Source organism: Schistocerca cancellata, chromosome 1 (genome assembly GCF_023864275.1).
Source record: "Schistocerca cancellata isolate TAMUIC-IGC-003103 chromosome 1, iqSchCanc2.1, whole genome shotgun sequence".
Lineage (NCBI taxonomy): Eukaryota > Metazoa > Arthropoda > Insecta > Orthoptera > Acrididae > Schistocerca > Schistocerca cancellata.
In genome coordinates, this window is record NC_064626.1 from 653771008 (window position 1) to 653795406 (window position 24399).

The following is a 24399-nucleotide window of genomic DNA, read 5'->3' on the forward strand; positions in this document are numbered from 1 at the left end:
CATCACGTATAAAACATAAAACTAAATTAGTCAATGAGGTGATGTCATCTAAAATTAATGGCAACGAGTCTGGTAACTGAAGAGTCCATAACAGGGCAGCCAAAGGACAGCTCAACAAGATATGGGCCACTGTCAGCAAGGCGCCTCACCAACACTAAGGTGGGTCATCACGACGCAGGAGGTAGCCGTGTGTAACTTAAGTGTGGCCAACACACAGCCGGCAGAGATCCACAGAGTCCCTGCAAGAAGCCTGCATGGCGGACTGCTCCACATTCGTAGTCTCCTTAAGGGCACGCAGTTCGTTGTATGTACTGAGGTTACGCCATTTCATCTCCCAAAGCCCCAAAACCTTGCGGCGTACTACTGAACACAGGTCAGTTGCAGAGAAGCTGATCTCCATAAGCAGTTCCCGTGTAGCCTGTCGGCAAATTAGTTGCCTGGGATTCCGACGTGACCTAGGGTCCAGACAAACACCACTGAACTACTGGACCGTTCCTCGGCATAGATGGACTCCTGGATGGTCGCTACCAAAGCATGACGACGGTAGCACTAGTCGACAGCTTGTAGGCTGCTCAAGGAGTCAGTACATAGAAGAAATGACTCCCTAGAGGACGAGACATAGCCACCAACTCGGCACTGAAAACACTGCAGCCATCGGGCAAGGAATGCTGTTCAATATGTCCTCCACGGACATACGTGAAGCCAACATGAGCATCAGCCCTCAAGCCATCGGTGTAAACCACTTCGTGGCCTTGGTACATGTCAAGAATCGAGAGGAAGTGGCAGCATAGAGGCGCGGCGTTAACTGAGTCCTTAGGGCCATGTGAAAGGTCTAGGAAAAGCCGCTGACTAGATGTACAACATGGAGGTGTACGCGAATGGACCTCGAGTATAGGTGGTAATGGCAAGGGCTCCAGTTCGGAAAGAAGGAATCAGACACAAACTGCAATTGGAACCCCTGACCTGGGCCGCTGATGCGGGAGATGAACTGCCATGGGTGGGAAAAGGAGACTGTGATCCGGATGCGCAGGAGAACTATTAACGACTGCGAAGTAACTTGACTAACAGTTGTGTACGCCTAAACTGCAATGGGGGGCCTCTGGCCTCAACAAGGGTGCTGGTCACCAAACTTGTCCTACAACTTCCTGTCGTTAGGCGAACACCACAGTGGTGTAATGGGTCGAGTAAACGCAACGCTGAGGGTGCTGCCGAACAATAAACCAGACTCCCGTAGCCAAGGCAGGATTGAACAAAGGCTCTGTAGAGCTGCTGCAGCATAGAGTGATCTGCACCCCAGTTGGTGTTGCTCAGGCAGCAGAACGCACCGAGATACTGTCAACACTTCAGCTTAAGCTGACTAAGGTGAGGTAGCCAAGTCAATCGGGCATCAAAAACCAGTCCTAAAAATCGATAGGTCTCCACTACAGTGAGCGGATTGTCATTAAGGTACAGTTCTGGTTCTGGATGAATGGTATGATGCCAACAGAAGCGCATAACACATGACTTTGCAACCAAAAACTGGAAACCGTGGGCTAGAGCCCATGACTGTGCCTTGTGGATGCTCCCTGTAGGCACCGCTCAGCAACACCAGTACTGATTGAGCAGTACAAAATGCGGAAGTCATCTGCATATATATAAGGTGAGACGGATGGCCTTACAGCTGCTGCTAGACAATTTATGGCTACTAAAAATAGAGATACACTCAATATGGAGCCCAGCGGGACCCCATTCTCCTGGATGCGGGGGTGGGGGGGGGGGGGGGGCAATGGGAGGCACCAACTTAGACACGAAAAGTATGAAGTGACAGGAAATTGTGGATAAAAATCAGGAGCGAGCCTCGGATAGCCCACTCAAATAACGTGGCAAGGATATATGGTGTCGCCAGGTCATGTCATATGCTTTTCGTAAATAATCAAGAACGGCAACCAGGTGTTGGCATCTGGAAAAGTCTGTTCGGATCACAGACTCAAGGAACACAGGATTATCAGAGCTAGAGCGACCCTGGTGGAAGCCACCCTCACATGTAGCCAGTAAGCCACGTAACTAAAGGACCCTACCAAACCGCTGACACACAACTTTACAAATTACATTGGTGAGGCTGATGGGCCGAAAGCTATCCACATAAAGCGGGTTTTTACCGGGATTACACCGAAATGTTGGTGTTCTCCCGCCACTGCGATGGAAAGACGCCATCGTGCCAGATCCGGTTGACGAGGAGATATCGCTTGTAGTCAGACGAGAGATGTTTTATCATCTGACTGTGGATCCGATCTGGCCCAGGAGCTGTGTTGGGGCAATGTGCAAGGGCACTGAGAAGCTCCCACTCCGCAAATGGGGCATTATAGGGTTCACTGTGGCATGTAGAGAATGAGAGAACTTTCCTTTCCATCCGCCGCTTATGCCACTGTAGAGCTCACCGACACTCCTTAATTGCCTCAGTGACTTCCGACAACCAACAAGGGACTACTTTTCAACGGGGGCACCCTTAAGAGTGAGGGATTGTGTTTTCTGCCACAGAAACGATTGTTGTCACCTGCTCATCCATCACATTGATGTTACCGTGTGGGGGAGATTCAGCGAAGACAGCAGAGGTGAAATTCCCAAGTCCACCTTGTTCAAAGCCCATCTGGGCAGGCGTCTGTGTGCCTGACGCTGGGGCAGTGACAGGAAGATGGGGGAAGTGGTCACTACTACACAAGTTGTCATGTGATCACACAGGTCGTCACATGCTCTACAGTGGATAGATGGGAGAAGTCATGGGCTGCAAATTAATAAATCAATGGTCGAGTAGCTACCATGAGCCACTCTGAAATGTGTGGCAGCCCCAGTATTTAAGAGGCAGAGGTCGAACTGAGACTAAGTTTGGACATCTCTGCCTTGGCCAGTAAGCATGGTGCCACTTCACAAGGGGTTACGGGCATTAAAATCTCCCAAAAGAAGGAAAGGTTTAGGGAGTTGGTCAATAAGTGCAGTTAATACATTCAGTGATACTGCAGCATCCGGAGGAAGATATACATTGCAGATAGTTACTTCCTTATTCTGACAGCCACAACTTCAAGAGGGATTTGAAGGGGCACAATTTCACTATAGACTGAGTTTAGGAGAAAACACAAACTTCACCTCACACACTATTATATTCACTACAGTTGCTGTAGTATCCCTTATAACCGTGGACAGCAGGGGTCTGCCTTGCCGGGAACCAGGTTTCCTGGAGGGCACTGCAGAAAGCAGGAGTAAACCTTAACGGTTGGCGTAGCTCAGCCAGGCGGTGGAAGAACCACCACAATTCCACTGGAGGATGATGTCATCGTGAGACTGGGAAGGCATGGAACATTCAATGAGGCATTTTACGCATCAGGGTCACCTGCTGCCACTAACTCTTTGCCTGAGCAGTCTACGTCCATTGTGTCTGAGGGTCCGCCAGAATTTCCACATCATCCACAGATGCAGAGCTTGTAGGTAACGGTGGTGTGGGTGCCTTGGTCTTGGGGACCTTCTTTTTGGATTTCTCTCGCTGCTCCTTGGGTTTCCCTGGATGGGAGGACTTCACTGATTCTGTCTCCGGGACTGAGGATGAGTGTGAAGCCCTACGACCAACTGCTTTAGGGCTCTTCAGCCACTGACGGGTGTCACCTTTCCCACTAGCAGAAACCTGGGAAGGGAGTGACCCAAGGGACCAGTTCCTAGCGAGAGGAGCCGAAGTGGGGCTCAGAAATGGGGACTGATATCCCCAATGGTTGGGAAAGGGGGGGGGGGGGTGTTGCTCCCAAAGTAGGTGGTGCGGGCAACAGAGAGAGAAGTGCCCACCACCACCACCACCACCACCACCACCACCACCACCACCACCACCAAGGGGGAAGCTGTAGACTTCTTCTCATTCCGAGAGGCGACAGTAATGCGAGGAACTGATATGACAACTGTTCCCTTAGCAGCAGTGAAAGAGAAGGTCACAGTCACAAGATGTAGGTGCCCAAATTTCCTCTTAGCCTCAGTGTAGGTCTCAGTCCAGCATCTAATATTCCATTATTTCCCTCTCTTTCTGTAAAATCCTGCAGTCTGGCGAGCTACGTGTATGATGCTCTCCACAGCTGACACATATGGGAGGCGGGGCACATGGAGTAATGGGATGTGATGGACGTCCACAATCTCGACATGTGATGCTGGAAGTCCAGTGGGAAGACATATGGCTGAACTTCCTGCACTTAAAGCACTGCATCAAGAGAGAGATGTGGCTTGACGTCACAGCGGTAGACCGTCACATTGACCTTCTCGGGCAATGCGCCAGCCTCGAAGGCCAAGATAAAGGCACTGGTGGCAACCTGCTTATCCCTCAGACCTCTGGACACGCCGGACGAAATGTACGAGTCGCCGCTCTAAATTTGCGGACAGCTATTCATCAGACTGCAAAAGAAGGTCCCTGTGGAATATAATACCCTGGACCATATTTATGTTCTTATGGGGCTTGATGTTAACAGAAACATCCCACAACTTTTCACAAGTGAGTAATGTCTGTGACCGGGCAGAGGATGCTGTTTTTATCAAGATTGACCCAGAGCGCATTTTGGACAAGCCCTCCACCTCCCCAAACTCGTCCTATAAATGCTCCACAAAAAACATAGGCTTCACGGACATGAAAGATTCCCCATCAATTCTCTTAAATATGAGGTACTGGGGCGAGTAAGCTTCACTGCTATCCTTACCCTGGCATTTTCCCCATGGTGTAGCCAGGGAAGGTAACGACTTGGGGTCATATTTCTTAGCATTGTAGTTAGACTTTGCCCGCTTAGAGACTGCTGGCAGCGGACAACCAGCAAGAGATGACATACTACACTTCATGGCGTGTCGTCCACCCTGATGCCACTCACTCTCACCAGGGGCCCTCCGCACGGGTGCCACCCAACCACAGCAAAGGCCATCCAGCAGGATGGCCATTGCTGGGATTCCTGATGCCTCAGGGTGATGGGCACCTACTCCTTGGCACACGCAGGGAGCCAAAGGCACAGGCATCAGCAGAGTGATCCCTGTGTTTTCGGGAGCTACAACCAACAGGATACATAGCGGCCCCACCACAACAGACTGGCTACCACGCTGGATATCAGGTACAATGGAGTCCATGGTCATCGTCGGCACAGAAAATGACACTGCATAGTGCATGGTGGAAAACGCACCCAGGAAGGTGTCCTCGACCAAGAGATGGCGAATGGGCAGGACTGCAATGTGACGACGAGAAAGTGGGCTAAAGATCTTAATGCACGAGAGAGGGGGGGAGAGGGGGGAGAGAGGGGGAGAGAGGGGGGGAGAGAGGGGGGGAGAGAGGGGGGGGAGAGGGGGGGAGAGGGGGGGGGGAGAGGGGGGGAGAGGGGGGGGGGAGAGAGGGGGGGAGAGGGGGGGAGAGGGGGGGAGAGGGGGGGGGAGAGAGGGGGGGAGAGAGGGGGGGAGAGAGGGGGGGAGAGAGGGGGAGAGGGGGGAGAGGGGGGAGAGGGGGGAGAGGGGGAGAGGGGGGAGAGGGGGGAGAGGGGGGAGAGGGGGGGAGAGGGGGGGAGAGGGGGGAGAGGGGGGAGAGGGGGGAGAGGGGGGGAGAGGGGGGAGAGGGGGGGAGAGGGGGGAGAGGGGGGAGAGGGGGGGAGAGGGGGGAGAGGGGGGAGAGGGGGGAGAGGGGGGAGAGGGGGGAGAGGGGGGGAGGAGGGAGAGGGGGGGAGAGGGGGGAGAGGGGGGAGAGGGGGGAGAGGGGGGAGAGGGGGGAGAGGGGGGAGAGGGGGGAGAGGGGGGAGAGGGGGGAGAGGGGGGAGAGGGGGGAGAGGGGGGAGAGGGGGGGAGAGGGGGGGAGAGGGGGGGAGAGGGGGGGAGAGAGGGGGGGAGAGAGGAGGGGAGAGAGGGGGGAGAGGGGGGGAGAGATTTTTTTGGATGGGTTTAAGGGCGCTCAACTGCTGAGGTCATTAGCGCCCAGTCACTGTTGTTAGAGCACATGGAATCTAGTAAAACTCAAGGGGATGGAGGGGACACCATAAGGGCCTGACAAAGATGCAGACAAAATAAGTAAAAAAGTTAGATGTCTTCGGACATGCCAGTCAAAGTTATAAAACGCAAAACACGAGCAGCTGCTCGAGCGTCATCAGCTAAAATATCGGTAAAGTAGATGGCAGGGACACGACAACACGAGATTGACTAAAGCGGGGACACGACAATAAAAACATGGCGCACTGTTAATGCCTGACCACAAGGGGCACTGCGAGGCTGGGTCACCGGAGAGCAGGTAGCGGTGGCTAAACCGGCAATGCCCAATCCGCAACCTGGTCAGAAGGACCTCCTCACGCCGAGATGGTCGGGAGGATGTTGTCCAAGCAGTTGGAGCGGTTTTTACTGCCCGGAGCTTGTTTCCTTGGAGGGATGACCAAGCATCCCACCACAACGACACAAGCCTCTTACATACATCCCTACGAACGTCGGATGACGGGACAGAATGGGAGGCTGGCCGAGGCAGGACGACTGCAGCCTTGGCTGCAGCATCCGCAGCCTCATTCCCAGGCACTCCTACATGTCCGGGAACCCACAGGAAAGCTGAACAAGAGAACCATTATCAGCGAAAGAATGGAGGGACTGCTGTATCCGTTGAATCAAGGGATGGACTGGATAGGGAGCTCCAAGCCTCTGAAGAGCACTGAGTGAGTCAGAGCAAAGTACATATGATGAATGGCGGGTGGCGGCGGGCATACTGAACGGCCTGATGGAGGAGCAAACAGCTTCGGCCGTAAACTGGAACATTGGTCGAGGAGCCGGTATTTAAAGGTGGCGGGCCCCGACGACAAAGGCACAGCCGACACCATCGTCAGTTTGCACAGCCGACACCATCGTCAGTTTTTGGAGCCATCGGTGTAAATAAAGGCGTGACCGGCAAGTCCGAGCACAAAGTTTCGACAAACCGTGAGCAATACACTGCAGCCGGAGTACCCTCCTTCGGGAGTGAGCTGAGGTCGAGATAAATATGAAACCGGAGCCTGGAGCCAAGGTGGTGTCGGGCTCTCACCCTCTCTGAAGGTGGTAGGGAGGGCAAAATCCAATTGTCGAAGCAGGCGACGGAAGCGGACTCCGGGGGGCAGCAGGGCAGACACATACAACCCGTACTGACGGTCGAGAGAATCGGCGAAGAAGGACTTGTAAGAGGGGTGGTCGGGCATAGACGACAGCCGGCAGGCATACCGACACAGCAGTACGTCGCGCCGGTAGGTCAACGGTAACTCGGCAGCTTCAGCATAAAGACTCTCGACAGGACTAGTGTAGAAGGCTCCGGTCGCAAGACGTATCCCCCGATGGTGGATGGAGTTGAGCCGGCGTAAGAGGGACGGCCGAGCGGACGAGTAGACGAAGCTCCCATAAGAGAGGGGGGGGAGAAGGGGGGAGAGAGGGGGAGAGAGGGGGAGAGAGGGGGAGAGAGGGGGAGAGAGGGGGAGAGAGGGGGAGAGAGGGGGGAGAGAGGGGGAGAGAGGGGGAGAGAGGGGGAGAGAGGGGGAGAGAGGGGGAGAGAGGGGGAGAGAGGGGGAGAGAGGGGGGAGAGGGGGGAGAGAGGGGGGAGAGGGGGAGAGAGGGGGAGAGGGGGAGAGAGGGGGAGAGAGGGGGAGAGAGGGGGAGAGAGGGGGAGAGAGGGGGAGAGAGGGGGAGAGAGGGGGAGAGAGGGGGGAGAGAGGGGGAGAGGGGGAGAGAGGGGGAGAGAGGGGGAGAGAGGGGGAGAGAGGGGGAGAGAGGGGGAGAGAGGGGGAAAGGGGCGGGAAAGGGCGGGAAAGGGCGGGAAAAGGGCGGGAAAGGGCGGGAAAGGGGGGGAAAGGGCGGGAAAGGGGCGGGAAAGGGGGGAAAGGGGGGAAAGGGGGGAAAGGGGGGAAAGGGGGGAAAGGGGGGAAAGGGGGGAAAGGGGGGGAAAGGGGGGAAAGGGGGGAAAGGGGGGAAAAGGGGGGAAAGGGGGGAAAAGGGGGGGAAAGGGGGGAAAGGGGGGAAAGGGGGGAAAGGGGGGAAAGGGGGGGAAAGGGGGGAAAGGGGGGAAAGGGGGGAAAGGGGGGAGGGGGGAGAGTGGCAGGATTTGTAGGTGGACAAATCTGACAGCTGATGGAGATCCTCTGCCAGTTAATCCCAGAGGTTCATAACCTAAGTGGTGGAGCCTTTGCCAGCAGGTAGATTTATAAGGCCCAGAACAGTTTTTTAGGTGGTAAATTGCAATTCTTTCTGCAGACGTAAGGTCGGTTTTTCATGTTGAGGGATTAGGGAAGTGATGGTCAGTTAACAGGGGCTGGCTTAGGGCAGTGGGGTAGGTGTGGATCATGGCTAGATGGAAGAGTGAGGGTTCAACATCAGCTTTGGGTCAAGCCTTGAAATAGCAGATTTCTGACAAGCACAATCACAAATTTCACTGCTTTGCACCGGACATTTCATGGGTTGCCTGGATGAATACACGTTCTGTCGAGCAATTCAACTTATCTATTGAAAAGCCAATTATGTGCAAAACTGCTGAGTTCATTTCACCCTTTTTCTGAAGGATAATTACACTTTTCGCCATCATTATTGCATAATTTGAAGTCTATGAAAGACCTATAACACGAAAACCTATCCTTGAAGCTCCATCTTTTTAGTGCATGTTTTCCTTTACAATATATGAGCAAACACTACTTTGCCAGCAAAATATTACACAATGGTTTAAATGGCTGGTTTTCTGGGATCAAATTTTTTTTTGAAGTGGTTGGTCTTCAAAGAGTTAAGTTTTGAATGACAGTCAAATGCTCCGTGATCTAAGAAATTCATCACACACTGTCACACACAATTTATCTTGCACAAAAGGAAAATTTACACTGAAAAGTAATGCTTCTTAAACCAGCCTCTGCAATGTTTTCCTGCAACCTGTTAGAAATTTCAACACCTGTGATGTCACACTCATTGAGAGCAGTTTGTGAAGTATGGCATAGTTATCATCCTAAACCCTTTGACACAGTTTGTGGCTGGCAGATGCTTGCATGTACACTGTTTTGTTGTTCTAAATAACACACATTCTTTGCAAAAGCTAAGTTTTATTTCAATGCCATTCTCTCATTTATGCTTTATAGCTATTATTCTGTCGTAGCAGTTGAAAGTAAAATTCTTCTTTGGAGTATCCATTCCTACTTGCAAAAATTACAAAAAATTTAACTGAAAGCAAAACCATTCCAGAAATCTTAAAAAATTCCCAGGTTTTACCCGGATGTAAAAATTCATGTTTTTCCCAGATTTCCCAGTTGTTCTGGGGCATATACACCCAGTACACTGCAACCAGTTAAAAGGCAGCCCCACTGTTAATGCTGTTCTTGAACATAGGATGAGTTGGCTGACATTTGTAAGCAACATTAGTAAGCAGTGTCCTGACTACTGTGAAACAATTGGCAGCTGCTGCAAGTCATATTGAAAGAGCTCCTGAGAATCGTGTAGCTTACCAGAAGTACTTCAAGTACTAACTGCTCCCGTGTCACCTCTGCAGAATGTATGCAATCTGTCATTACTTCTCGACTTGACAGAATGTGGCATTTCAATGGCAGAGTTAGGTGTTCTGTACAGAGAGGATGGGGGACGAGGGAGGACTCAGGATGCTGTTGTGTTCCACCTACCCAACAAGTCTTTCGCTGATACAAACACAACCAGTGGGACTCACTTCGCCTGTTTTGTGGACACCTATTTTGTCCACTGCCAAGAGATGGCAAATGCAGAAGAGTAGGGTCCTATTAATTGTCAGCAGTTCAAATGTAGAGCGAATGATGGTACCTCCTAGAGAAACGGCAGCAAGGGACAAGAAAGGACACATGGCACACTCAGTGTGTATGGCCTTGTTGTGGCCTCATGTAGTAAGTGTTGCTTCACACAGTGGAGAATGGCAAAACAGAGGCACGCCGGCGACCGAGGCGTTGCGAAGTAGGCAAGCACAGATAGCCTTGCTGACAGCAGCAGTCTACCAACAGGCTGATGCAAGGACGCACACAGACCGAGCGCCAAGCGAAGCCTGGAGAGTGCTGTGTAAGGGGAAGCGAGGCCAGCACGCTTATTTACGCTGCAAAAATACTGTGGGAGTAATAACAAAAAGCTACCACCGAGGGTAAAAAAACGTCCCTCCTGCCAGATATAAATAGTGGAGCGCAGGCAGCAACATACAGAAGCCATTAGGAAGCAGTTAGGATCTGAGGACGGACGTGGGTCCGTGTCCGAATGTTCAATCTTCGTCGGTGACGATTCCGGAAGCCTGTTCCAACTTGCAGGAGCCATCCGTTCGCCACCAAAAGTCAACTTCAGCTCTGGAGGTCGGTCAGAGTTCGGTCGGCCACCATGGCTAACTAACTACTGCGAGAACTTCCAGCAGGACCCAGCCACAGCGCAGTCGTGGTCACAGGCGCCGGTGGGGACTGACACCCGGGACTTCGCGGCAAACCCAGCCCCACGTCGCATGGTCCGTCCATGATGGGACCTCACGGACTGACGGCTTCCCAGCTGCCGGTCCAGCAGGTGTCGGAAGCTGACCTCATGGTGACGCAACTCCATGGGCGTGTCCCATACTGGGGGCGCCAAGTGGCGATAAGTTCATCTCAACCACAGGGCATCCTGGTGTCAGTGGAGCACTGGTGGCCTGAGGCTCTAGTGTGATCAGCGGCGCGCGTTGCGCGCAATTGTCGGAGAATGTACACAGCAGCAGTCAGGTGGAGGATCCGCAGGGCTGGGCAGCAACTCTTTGCCTTTACAAATGTCCTGCTTTTGTGGTGTGTGTGTGTGTGTGTGTGTGTGTGTGTGTGTGTGTGTGTGTGTGTGTGTGTGCGCGCGCGGCGTGCGCAAGCGAGTGTATACCTGTCCTTTTTCCCCCCTAAGGTAAGTCTCTCCGCTCCCGGGATTGGAATGGACTCCTTACCCTCTCCCTTAAAAACCCACACCCTTTCGTCTTTCCTGATGAAGCAACCGTTGGTGCAAATACTTGAATTTTGTGTGTGTGTTTTGTTTGTGTGTCTATCAACCTGCCAGCACTTTCGTTTGGTTAGTCACATTAGGTGATAAAAAAATTAGATGCACTAGGGGACAGCACAGCTTAAGTTTAAGATAGGGAACGCGTGGTTCCGGGAGCAAATGGAGGTGTTGTCAACTGTGGGACAGGGATTTTCAGCGATACTTGGGTTGGACTTTCTGATTAAAACACCACACCAAAAATTGACCTTTCGCAACATACGCTGGAACTCGATGGGAACTTCTTCTCAATGGGTACAGCCATTGCAAATGTTTCAGAGTCACCAGGTGCACCGATAGCTAAGGTGATACCAACTAAACTGCGTACAAGTGCATTAAAGGTGATTTCGTGTGACAAAGTATGAACAGGAACAGGGAAGTTGATCTGGGTTACCGGTGGATGTCGATGTGCCACAGAAGGGGTTTATTCTTGGTAGAGGATAACACAGCATCGTATTCCGACAGGGAATCACGCTCCGGTGTAAGCGTAAGCTATACAGACTATAGAAACAATTAAAACCAGTAGTAGAGCAAATTAATAGAGCAACAACTGGAAGATGGGATAATCCAGCACAGTAATAGTCCCTTGGTCTAGTAGCGTGGTCCTAGTTCCAAAGAAGACACCGGACGCTTTTGTTGCGATTACAGACATTTGAATGAATGGACAGTGGTGGACGTATCTCCGATTCCGAATATCACAGAAACGTTAGACAACCTAGGGCAGTGTAAATTTTTCTCCACTATGGATTTTGCGAAGCGGTTATCACCAGATTGAAGTATGTCCGGAGGACAGGCCAAAAACAGCAATTATGACGCATTGTGGTCACTTCGAGTATAAAAGAATGCTGTTTGGACTAAAAACCGCTCCAGCAACATTTCACAGGTTGTTGGATGGAGTCCTTCGCGGGTTGAAACTGAAAAAATGCATGGTGTATCTGGATGACATAGTTTTTTTCAAGACTTCACGGCAACCCCGGCTCTTGGTCTGTCCCATGACGGGGACCTCCCGACTGACAGCTTCCCAGAAGCTGGTGCAGCAGGCGTTTGAAGCTGACCTCATGGTGATGCGACTCCGTGTAGGCGTGCCCCGTACTGGGGCGCCAAGCGGCGACGAGTTCATCTCAACCACAGGGCATCCTGGCGTCAGCGGAGCACTGGTGGCCTGAGGCTCTCGAGTGTAATCAGTGGCACGTGTTGCGCGCATTGTCAGAGAATCTACACAGCAGCATTCAGGCGGAGGGATCTGCAGGGCTGAGCAGCGCTGACGAAGGAGATATTGTAAAGAAAGTTCAATAAATAATTATAAAACTCCACGCTCTCTCAGGTCTTTGGCACAGCCACTGTCTGCTGCTAACAAGTGATGCAGAAGTCTTAACAGCCTGGAGGCCTCATCCAACATTCTGAAAAGGCTATTCTGGCAGCCAATCACGGAACAGGATGCAACTAACTGCAGATTGTTTGAGTATGTTTGAACATATGATGCCTGTTGTCTGAGCTCTGGGGTCATACTTGGGTCATTTCAGCAACTGGCAGAGAAGGTTGAGAAGACCAGCCTTGCACATGGAGTTTCAATGGAGCTCACTCACAATTTACGATTCTTCCCAGAACTGATTGCGGCCTTTTGGTTCAGAGTCGAGTGTAAGGATGAACCCACAGACTTCGAAGTTTCTTCTACCAGCAAGGCTGTAACTTCCTGGACTTGCACCATAGGGTTGAGAACAGTAGGGTCCCACCTAAATGGACCAGGTGTGCACTACACATGAGAGACTGCTACTCAGATAGCTGACTGTGCATGGTGTGCACACATGGATCTTTTAGATTAGGCAAATCTTCATCCAATTCAGGTAACGACAGTTGTAGTAAAACCCAAAAAGTATCAGCCTGAGACGAAAAGAAATGCCTCCCCCACGAGAGTATTAAAATCCTAATGGTTAAGTGCCAGAGTTTGAAGCACTCCTGAAGAACCGTAAACCTCACATAATACTTGATACAGAAAGTTGGTTGAAACCAGAAACTGGTGGCAGTGAGTTTTTTTTGGGAAAAATTCAAGCCTATACCTAAAGGACAGGCAAATGACACTATGAAAAAGAAATGCAGATAGGCACAACAAAAAGACTTTTCACAAATTGTGCAAACTCAACTCGCACACACAACTCCAGTATCAGGCAACTGAACCACACGGAGAGCAGCAGTAGCAGTGCGTGATGGGAGTGGCGACTGGGTGGGGGTAAGGAGTTGGCCGGGGAGAGAGAGTGCAGTAGGGGTAGCAGACAGTGTAGTGCCGCAGGTTGGACGGAGAGCAGGGGAGAGTGGGCAGCAGAAAAGGAGAGAAGTAAAAAGACTGGGTGTGATGGTGGAATGACGGCTGTGAAGAGTGGTTTCCACTGCCAGAGATTGCAGTCTCGTGTGTGTGTGTGTGTGTGTGTGTGTGTGTGTGTGTGTGTGTGTGTGTGTGTGTGTGTGTGTGTGTGTGTGTGTGTGTGTGTGTGTCGTCTATTTTAGATTAAAGCCTTACTGACCGAAAGCTTTATTTATTTGTGACAGTCTTTTTGTTTTGCCTACCTGTAACTCAGTATCTTCACTATATCATGAGTGACAACTTTCCTTTTCATAATATTGTACATTCCATCCCAGATTTTCCACTGTTGGATAGGCAAATGAGAAACAGAAGTGGCATATTTGACACAGTAGGCAAGAAACTCAAATCTAGCAAGATAGAAATTGAAGCTGAATTCGAGATTGACATGGTAAGACTCTGCACGAGGGGTGGGCATAAAAATGGTAATTTCTTCCTTCTATCACCCACCAGACAAAGCTCCTGATGTAACCATATAATTTAGAGGAACTCTCAGTTCACTTGTATGTAAGTTCCACAATTATACTGTAACCAATGGTAGGAACTTTAATGATCCAACAATCATTTGGCAAAATTACAATTTTGTGTAGTAAGATATACTTTGAAACATTACTAAATGCCTTCTCTGAGAACTTCCCTAGAAAGATAGTTCAGAATATCACTCATGACAGAAATATATCAGATTTAATGGCAACTAATAGACCTGATATGAGGATGTCCACATCGAAACTGGTATCAGTGACAATGATGCAGCTGCGACAACAATGGTTATCAAAGTACAAAGAGTACGTAAAATAGGAAGTAAGATATACATATTCAGTAGACTAGATTAAAAAAACAGTAGTGTCACATCTCGAAGAGGAACTTGAAACTTTCAGCACAGAGCAGGAGATAGTTGACAATGCACTGGATAGATATGAACCCAGTAGAACAGTTGATAATGGAAGGGATCCTCCATGATATAAGCAAACTATTAGCAAACTTCTAAAAAACAGACTACTACATAATAGATGTAAAACAAAACATAGATAGATGATGAATGAAACAAGTTTGGCTGTCAAGAGGGCAATATATGGAGCCTTCAGTGACTAAAGTAATAGAATACTGTCAAACAACCTTTCACAAAACTAGAAGAAATTTTGTTCATACGTAAAGGTTGTTAGCTGCACCAAAGATACATCTACTCAATCGCTAATGAGATAGGAACTCACATTGAGGTACAAAAGCAAAAGTAAAATCTTGTTTCAAACATTCCTTTACAAAGGAAAACCCAGGAGAATTGCCCCATTTAATCCTCGTAACACTCAAAAGATGAGTGAAGTGTTAAGTATCAGTGGTGTTCAGACACATCTGAAATCGTTAAAACTAAACAAAGCTCCAGGGCCCGATGAATCCCCATCAGATTCTATATTGAATTTGCACTCGAGAGCCCTCTTCTAACTATAACCTATCACACATCCCCTGAACAAAACACAGTGTCCTGGAGAGAGAGAGAGAGAGAGAGAGAGAGAGAGAGAGAAAAAAGCACAGGTCACACTTGTTTACAAGAGGGTTGTAGAAGACGTCCACAAAACTACTGTCCAATATCCTTGACAATGATTTGTTGCAGAATCTTAAAACACACACTAAGCTCAAACATAATGACCTCAATCCCAACCTGCATAGAGTCCAAGCATATCGATCTTGTGAAACACAACCTGTACTTTTCTCGTATGGCATACCGAAAGCTTTGGATCAAGATAGTCTGTCAAGCAGCAGCAGTATCTCCTGATTTCCGAAAAGAATTTGACACAGTACAACATCTATGCTTATTATCAAAAATACAATCATATGGGGTATCAAATGAAATTTGTGACTAGATTGAGGACTTTTTGGTAGGGAGAACACAACATGTTATCTTTGATGTAGAGTCATCATCAGAAGTAAAAGTAACATCAGGTGTGCCCCAGGGAAGTGCGTTGGGACCTTTGCTCTTCATGTTTTATATTAATGACCTTGCCGGCAATATTAATAGTAACCTCAGACAATTTGGAGATGAAGCAATTATTTATGATGAAGTACTGTCTGAAACAAGCTGCAAAAATATTCAGTCAATCTTGATAAGATTTCAAAATGGTGTCAAGACTGACAACTTGCTGTACAATGTGAATCTGTGAACATCACTAAAAAAATAGTGTCCTATGATTATATTACCAGTGATTCACAGTTGGAATCTACCAACTCTTACAAATACCTGTGTGTAACACTTTGTAGCAGTACAAAATGTAATGATCACATAGACTCAATCATGTGTAAGGCAGGTAGTAGACTTCAGTTTATTGGTAGAATACAGGGGAAGTGCTATCAGACTACAAATCACTCATGCATCCGATTTTAGAATATTGCTCCAGTGTGTGGGACCCATAGCACATAGGACTATCAGGGGATATTGAGTGTATACAGAAAAGGGTGGCACGAATGGTCACATGCCTGTTCAGTGGGAGGGTGTCACAGAGATACTGAAGAAACTGAACTGGACGACTCTTGAAGATAGACATAAGCCATCCCAGGGAAGTCTATTAATGTTTCAAGAACCAGCTTTAAATTATGGCTCTAGGAATATACTGAAACATCCTATGTAGAACTCGTGTAGGGATCGTGAGAATAAGATTACAATAATTGCAGCATGCACAGAGACTTTCGAACAATCATTCTTCTCACACACTATAAATTAATGGAACGTGAAGAAACCCTAATAACATACACAGTGGGACACATCCTCTGCCACACACTTCACTGTGGATAGATCTAGATACGGGACAGAGGCTATAGAACAAAAAGTACAAGAACACGGCACTGAGTGTGTGATCACAAATTCCTGGCTGGTTAATAAATTATCTGTCACTTTTTGAAGTAGTTCAGCTGTCACCTGGAGTATTTAAAAATCTAATTAGTAACATTCAGCACAAAAATTGTTAAATTACACAAAGTAGATGCTTGCAAGTGAGAAGTACCCTTCATGTAAGTTATTCAAAGCTAACATTTAAGCATACGCATAAGGGGTGCGAACTTTGAATCCCTATTTATGAAAATGGATAGAAATGAAATCTAGAGAGATAAATCTGAAATTTCATACACCTCCACCTAAGGCATTGTCGAACTTACTCAAATTTCATTACACTCTGAAAGGGTCAAGCTGAGACATTGAAAAGCAGTCCACTTGACACGGAATGACCCTACTACTTTATTTAGAGCTGTTGACTACCAAACCTATCAAAATTAAGGTGCACCCACAGAATGTCTTTTTGTGTTCAGCTTTGCACAAGCACATAAACTCCAACAGTGCATCTGTGCCCACATAATTTTCTGGAAATGGAGGCCGTACATGGAGCACCCTTATGAGTATGTGTAATGTGTTGAGGTGATGCTATAAGGCGATTTATATGCAATAATGTCTGTTAACTGTAAGAGATGCATACGGAAGTTTATAGGTGATTACAGACACACAAAAAAGTTGTGTGAAACTCCACTTATCCAGATTAGACTAAAAATGCATGAGGTGTTGCTCTGAGCATCATGTATTAGATAAAAAGTATCTGATCATATTTCTGTACAGAATAAGACACCATAAGCCTCGAAGCAAGAAAACTGAGAAGTGTAATCAAAAAATTTACGAAAAGTTTATTTGAATGCTGAACAAATTTCATTCTATTGTGACTTAAAAGAACAATAACTGAGGAGCCTGACATCTGAACAAAAGAAATGATGGGTATGTGCAGCTCTTCAACAAACAACTACAAATAAAAATGCAGCACATCGATGATGCATAAAATACGAATCTGAAAAACACAGTCTCTATTCTAGTGGATTCTGGCATTTATCATATTCCCAAATTTGTTAGGATGTTAATCTATGTATCATATTTCATGACTGAATGCAAATGATGCATTGAAAGTAAATTAACCTCCACATAATTGTCAGTTTCAGGAACAATCACTTTTACTTTCAATTATTTGTGTGTGTTTCACTGATCCAGTATGCAACAGGGTTGCATGGATATGGAATGAATCTTAATTACACCTATATATGAGAAGAGTGCGACTGCTTCACAATGAGGCGACATGAAAACACCCATGCATACATGAGTTCTTCCCACAAATTTTAGATTTTTGGGCATGTCCGTTTATCCCCGTGTGCGCAACAAAAGAGGCATTGGGTGAACATACCTTTAATGAACCATTATCATCCCCAATCTTAGTTTGCACTACACCAATATAAGCATTTGAATATAGGATTTACTATCTTGTTACGCTATAGAATTCGAATAAGAAATTTTGTTATTAGATGCAACCTGTTAGTAGTTACACTGTACACAAAGTAGATCTGGATTAACGTAGGTCTTATCAGATTTAGCTGAATACACAATATACTAATATGAGCTGTGTAACTTTTTTCCTTCCCAGCAGCCATGCCCTAATGGAAATTCGCAATATTGTTTTAACACAAAATGTGGAACATCTTTAAATTTATTTGCTGCAATGAAGACCTACCAATGGTTTCATGGAATGTTGTGTTACATGGAGCGAGTGGTCAGCACACCACTAACCCTTATCACTGTCAGATTTCAAACCAGGAAAACATACACACATTTTCCCCATGGTCCAAGAGTTTACCAAACCTGATATGTGCCAAATTATTCTTGTTTCTGTACTCATTGAGTTTTTCTTGCAGTTTTATTCATTTATAAGTACAACTGAATTATGTATGCTGCAAATTTTGGTAACAACTTTCTGACTACGATACTGATCTTACAGTTACCGTAACAGACCAAGATCTATGCCCGATTTCCGTCTGTCTCCATAAAGAATTTGGGGAAAAGAAGGGAGCGTGGTCGCCCACTATCGCGCCGACAACACGACCAGAACGTAATGCAATCGGACACGCCAAGTAAGCCAACTATTTAAAACTATAGGTGCAAATGTTCTGTTGCAAGTGCAAGAAGTCAAACTATCCTTGACTTTAATTTAGTAACATTTACTACCGACATGATCGCCATTTTACGCCACACAGTATGGAAATTCAAGCATATATATACTTACTAGAAGTCTTCTTAGGCGTCTTCTTCTCTGACTCAAAGGTATATTCCTCTGGATCATGTCCTTCCTCTTTCAGGACCTTAAAATTAAAAAAAAGGTGAAAACTGAATTAGCGTAATTTCACAACAAAATCTGAAATGATCCAATGACGCCATACTTCACTCACTTTCTGCAATCTCTGAATCAGTACCGACTTCACGCCGGTCTTGTCCAACCCACGTTTTTCCAGTTCACAACGTAAATCTACTACGCGCAGATCTACAAGCTTTCTTTTTTCGTTATCAGTGGCCATTTTTCCTCAGCAAATACTTTTCACACTATTATTATCTGCAGTTCCTGCGTCGATATCACTAAACACGAATCAACGACAGAGATAATTGCACATAGTTTCCCCTTGGGTGGATGGTACCAAAGATACGACACCATTTAGTTGACAACACTTTAACAACACTGGAACAAAGAATTCAAAATCGTGTACTCCCGGCCTAAACTAATTAATTTCTTAATGATAAATATTTAATACTCCATTGAACAGTGATGTATATATTTTACCCCATAATCATATAGGATAAACAACGATTTGAAAATAATATTACACGTACCGGTTAAAGTGAAATTAATTTTAAATTGGAATCCCAACCCAAAATTAGGCAGGAGGAGCCTGTAGCGAAAAAATATAGGTTTCTATACCCCGGAGAACTATAACTTGTGATGTTTGGTGTGTCATCGCTGTTGCCATAGATCTTAGACACTGTGGAGAGTGATGTGATGTGAAAGTAGAAACTGGTTTCTTTGTAGAATATAGAGTATTTTTTTTTATTTTGTGCGACAAAAAATATTTTAGTGCTGTTTAAATATTTTATTGTGATTATTGTTCAATTCGTGTGCAGCTGAACATTTACCTAAGAACTTCCAGCTGAACATCTATCTGCGTAGTCCGAGCCTAAAAAAAAGGTGAAAAAATGAAGGGAAGAGTCATGTCGGCGTAAATTTTGCGTGTGATAGTGAAGAAATGAGTACATCCACAAACTGTGAGCTTTGTGGGGCAAGTGATCGTGTTCTTCGATGCTCACGGTGCAGAAGTGTTTACTATTGCTCGAAGGATCATCAAACCAAGCACTGGAAAAAGCATAAGGCATTTTGTCTTCAAAACAGCGCTGTCAATTCAGGAGCTGCGATACATCATGGAATAATTTCATCGCCGAATGCAGAAATCCCTCGCAGTGGAATTGGAAACTGGGCACGGGAGAGTAGAGAAGATAATTCATTGGCAGGCTGGAACACGAGTCCTATTACGTACGAAGGTAGCTCGGAAACCGAAATTCTTAGTGCCAGAACTGAAATTTTAAGCCCTACATTCGATTTTGAAGACTCCTCTTCAAGTAATTCTGTGGATAACAGCTTAGCCAGTGTAACTAATATGCCAGTTCAAGACGCGGGGTATGCAGCTTCAACAAATACAAATGGATATAGGTCTTTTCCGGAAGTCAGTTTAACTGACGGCCCACCGTTTCTTCATAGAACAAATAGAGATCAACAGGGCATCCTCGAGGAAGTGTCGCGAAATGTTATCAGAGACATGGATGCTTACGGTGTGTGTGTTGTGGACAATTTTTTGGGAGAGGAGCTAGGAATGGCAGTCTTGTCAGAAGTTATTGGTATGTATAGTTCAGGAATGTTTAAGGATGGTCAGCTAGTTAGTAACAAAGGTAAAAATGACTTAAAAACTATTCGTGGAGACCAGATAACTTGGATTGATGGCAAAGAAAGCTCCTGCAAAAACATAGGAACTCTTATAAGTAAAGTTGATGCTGTTATAATGCTCGCAAATAAAATGAGCAATAACGGGAAGATGGGTCATTACGTTATCAACGGGAGAACAAAGGTAAGGATTAACTCTCGTGCATTTCATATAATCCTAGTTGTTTGCTGAAACATATAAAATTTCAAACCAAATACATAGACTGTTACTGAAAAAAAATTGTAGATTTCTTCAAGTAGTTAATTTTTTTTCATCATCATCTTCGCTTTTGCCCTTGAAAATCCATGCAAGTAATAATGGAATGAGTGTATTGACTCTTTCCAAATCCCTAAAGGCTCTCATGATGGGATTTAAGGATAGTTAAATGTGCGTGGGTGACAAGTGAGTAGGGCCTACTACAAATTGTACTCAAAGCCCTTATTATATTGTTTGCCATGCATTCCCATGATATATAAATTAATTATTGTACAAAAGTGTACCAACCATATTAGTGGTTGTAAGGAATACTTCTTACATATTGTCCTGTTTTTTTTTTATGTGAACTGATAGTTGGAGCCAACTTTCACCTAGCCATATGTAAGGCAGTGTTTAAGACACTGAAATTATCATTTGTGACAGTTGACCTCGAATTCCCAACAGTCCATCAGGTCAGCCAATTTTGGTTAATTTTTGGACCCTGATGTCCAAAATTTCTTTTTTTTTTTTTTTTTTTTTTTTTTTTTTTTTTTTTTTTTTTTTTTTTTTTTCCCGCAGTTAACAAATTGTGCATACCATAATGGCTTTTGACCATGCCAATTTTTTGTTTCTGTGTTTCAAAATAAGAAAATTTATCAAATTTTAAAAATTTTGAGTTTACTCATTGTCCTTAAAGTTCTTGAGCTGTGCATTAATTTAATTAAGTACTCCATTACACTACAGTGAAATTGACTCTTGCAAAGAAATTGGTTTTTCAAAATCTCAAAAAAGCCTGTTTTTCTTTCTTGGGAAAATCTGTTTCTTAAAATTTGCTTTGCCTTGACAAAATTTGGAGATGGAGAAAGCGTGGAGTGAAGGGAAAAATTGTGTAAATAGGGCCTACAGCAGTGTACCACATGTTTCTTACGGGAAATCCTCTTGAGTGCGAGGTCACAAGTTCAGTCTTTAGTAAGGCTCATTGAAAGTGTTGTGTTAACAATTATGACAGAAAAACATTAGCTGCCAGTGATTCACTGTGTTCATATGGAGAGCAACAGAAAAAGAGTGTCTGGGGATGCAGAGATCAACCTTCTGTGGGACGTGTGTGTTAAATTTCACAAAATGGACATTGTCAACATTCAAGAAATCTTAAAAACGAACCATTAACTTGCACCACAAACACCAAATGGAAATATGGCACCCCACAGTGATCACAAAGGTTTGTACTGTCAAGATCAAAGGCAAACTCCTTTGGAGTTATAAACCATGCAGGACATTCGGTTGGATATCCACTCTTAATGAATGAATATAGAATGATATTGGTTTAACAGGATGGTGAGAACACGTGGAATGTTATGGCATGCAATAAAATATGAAAAGTCTGTTGTGGAGCTTATTGTGAAACTGACTACCTTGTAAGGTGTAGCTGGAGATAATGTTTTATAGCCACAGAAAAAGCAGACTTCCAGAGGCTGAATTTGTCCAATGATTCCAGGCAGTATGAACTGCAGTGTCACACACCTTTTGTTTACTCTATACAAGTATGATTTTTATACACAAACCAGGAATCAATCAAAAGACTGGATTGACCATGAATCGATCAAAAATTATTTTGAGCAGCTATTGGACAGAAGCAGTGCTCATACCATAGTTGTAGTTCTCTTACACCCATTTTCCCACTCATGCCACCTGTGATGTAAATATTCCCTTTTGCCCTTGCAAGATCACATAGAAGAGAAAGAATCGTAGGGGGCAGAGCATCTCCAGCTTCTTGCAGCACAGTAAATAACTTTCTAGCAAATTTACCATCCAGATTAGAAGTAAGTATAATTGAATGTGAATGCATTATTGCATTTATGTTAGTTGATCTTGATGTAACTCTCTTGATACGTCTGATTTCCATGCTTCCTTTCATTTACAGTTCCCCTTCAAATCGTGATTGCTGCAGCTGAAAACAAATTCCTTACCAAACAATAGGATAAGTTTGTTTATATCATCTACAAATTTTTGGGCTGATTCCACAATGTGCTGTGCATCAAGTTGATGCTTTGTTTGAAATTTTGTCATCTTATGCCTTCTAGTTCTGTAGTACTGTTTGAAGTTATGCAACCACTCACAGCATCTCTTGACATCACTGTAATCTATGTCACATGCAGTTTGATGTGCATAATGTAGTAGCTCCCTACCGTGTATATCCTGTAAATTGTATCGAGCATCCTTTAAATGCATAAACACCAGTTTTTGAACAAGTACACCTTGTCTTTCCTTTAACATCTGTAGATTTTCTCATGCATTAAATGGTCATATTGCTATGACTTACTTGAAATCTGTTCATAATTTTTTTTTCCCTGTGCTGCAGGTGATCTGCCATTCATGTAATTATGTTTAGTACTCTCTCCTTCTACAATGACTGTCCTTTACTACATTTCAGTGGATACTGGATTTGTCTCTTCCTGTTCGACAGCATCGTCGCCATACTCCACGTGTACATCGTCCGCAGAGTCAGGTGTATACGACATCATACGTTCCACTGAACCATCTTGCAGAAACTCTGGTACATTATCTGCCACTTCTTTCTCACTCTGTGAAATTCCTTGGGTTCCTTTCTGACGAAATGTCAATTTTGTCAACTTTTGTTGTAGATATAATGCGGTATTTGCTTTATTTATTGTTGCCATTGTTCTGCTTGTATCAGTACCAATAGCACTGTAACACTGTTGTGAGATACTTGTTGACTAAGCAGGTCAACTACACTCTGTATTCTGATGCTGTGCTCACCGTTGGATAGTTCCAGTCCCTTCCCCTGTTCTCATTTGCAGCTAACATTGCATTGTGGTTGCACGGTAGACAATACGTGGGGAGCCTGTTGTGACTTCACACTCAAGGGGTTCCTTGTCAATGGTTCGTATTGCAAGGAATGGTTATTGTAGCTTGTATTCTACTATTTTTCATTTGGTAGTGTTCATAGGTATTATTGCATGTATCATGAATGGAGAGATATTCTTAACATTAATTTGTTTAGGTACTTGCTGGTAACATAAAATAAGTAGTCACTGAAGCTGCTTTTGAAAATAATTGACCATAGTGTCCGTCGGTGAGGCAAATCATTTCTCTGGATAATTTAAGAGGCCCAAGGTCTCAAAACTTATGATTTTGCTAAAAACTACTCGTCAGTCCATAATGATAAAAGTTAGTCATATCACTAGGCTTCCAGCGCAGCCACACACAAAAAGATGTCAGTATGTACAATCACAAAACTGATTTCGATGTTGATGAAGAATAGCACTGTTTTGCCACAATGTGTGGTAAAAGTGCATACATTGGACTTGGGGTACTGTCAAGACTTACTCCTAAACATAGTTTGAGAAGGCCATTTGTAACTGAAATCGTCCATGGCTTTGAAGGAACCATCATGATATTTGCCTGGAATGGTTTAGGAAACCTACAGAAAATAAGATGGCCATGTAGAGCAAATTCCAAAAAATATGGTCAGTGCCTTAACAACTGCCCTGTCTCAGTTTGTTGGTCCCTAGTGTACAGTGTTCTTTGATTCATTCACAGTTTGTGCCAGGGACTTACAATGTAAATTATAATTTTGCAGTTCATTGTACACACATTAAAGGCATCTGCTAGGACTGCTGGACCACAGATATCTTGCTGTTCCCCTTGCACTAACTCCAGCCTGTGCAGAAACTGACACCAGGCTTGTAAACATGCACCTAGGACCTATACAAGTCTTCATCTCCTTCACTCAGTCTACCTGAAAAATTGTGCTGGCATCTTCCCATGATGAGTGAGGAGCTGTGCTCAGGATAATAACAGCACATTACCAGCATGCACTACAGCTGATTGCACACAATTTTCTAGTAAAAGTAATATATTGTGATCATGTACTCTGATGTAGAAGGATGTTGTACCTATCCCCTTTCATTATTAACCACTACTCAGAGTGTTGCAAGTAATGAAGAATGTTTTAGGTGCCTTATTAAGCAGATGTATTATAATAATCTTTGTAATTATGTATGACAGAGGAATACTAGAAA

At 45.4% G+C, this 24399-nt stretch overlaps 2 protein-coding genes across 3 annotated transcripts in view; one reads left to right on the forward strand and one right to left on the reverse strand.

Annotated features, from left to right (window-relative positions):
- The window catches only part of LOC126183477 (scaffold attachment factor B2-like), a 166379-nt gene extending 147578 nt beyond the window's left edge, over positions 1-18801 (reverse strand). For both annotated transcript variants that reach the window (XM_049925505.1, XM_049925498.1), the window contains exons 1-2: positions 18587-18801; positions 18424-18499 (exon numbers count right to left, since the gene is read on the reverse strand). In XM_049925505.1, the coding sequence (XP_049781462.1) occupies positions 18424-18499; positions 18587-18712 (202 nt within the window). In that variant the 5' untranslated portion in view covers positions 18713-18801. The remainder of the gene's footprint in view (positions 1-18423; positions 18500-18586) is intronic.
- Positions 18802-19149: 348 nt separating this feature from the next.
- LOC126183527 (egl nine homolog 1) overlaps positions 19150-24399 on the forward strand; it is a 63910-nt gene continuing 58660 nt past the window's right edge. Inside the window, exon 1 of the mRNA XM_049925599.1 lies at positions 19150-20305. Coding sequence (XP_049781556.1) covers positions 19433-20305 — 873 coding nt within the window. The 5' untranslated portion in view covers positions 19150-19432. The remainder of the gene's footprint in view (positions 20306-24399) is intronic.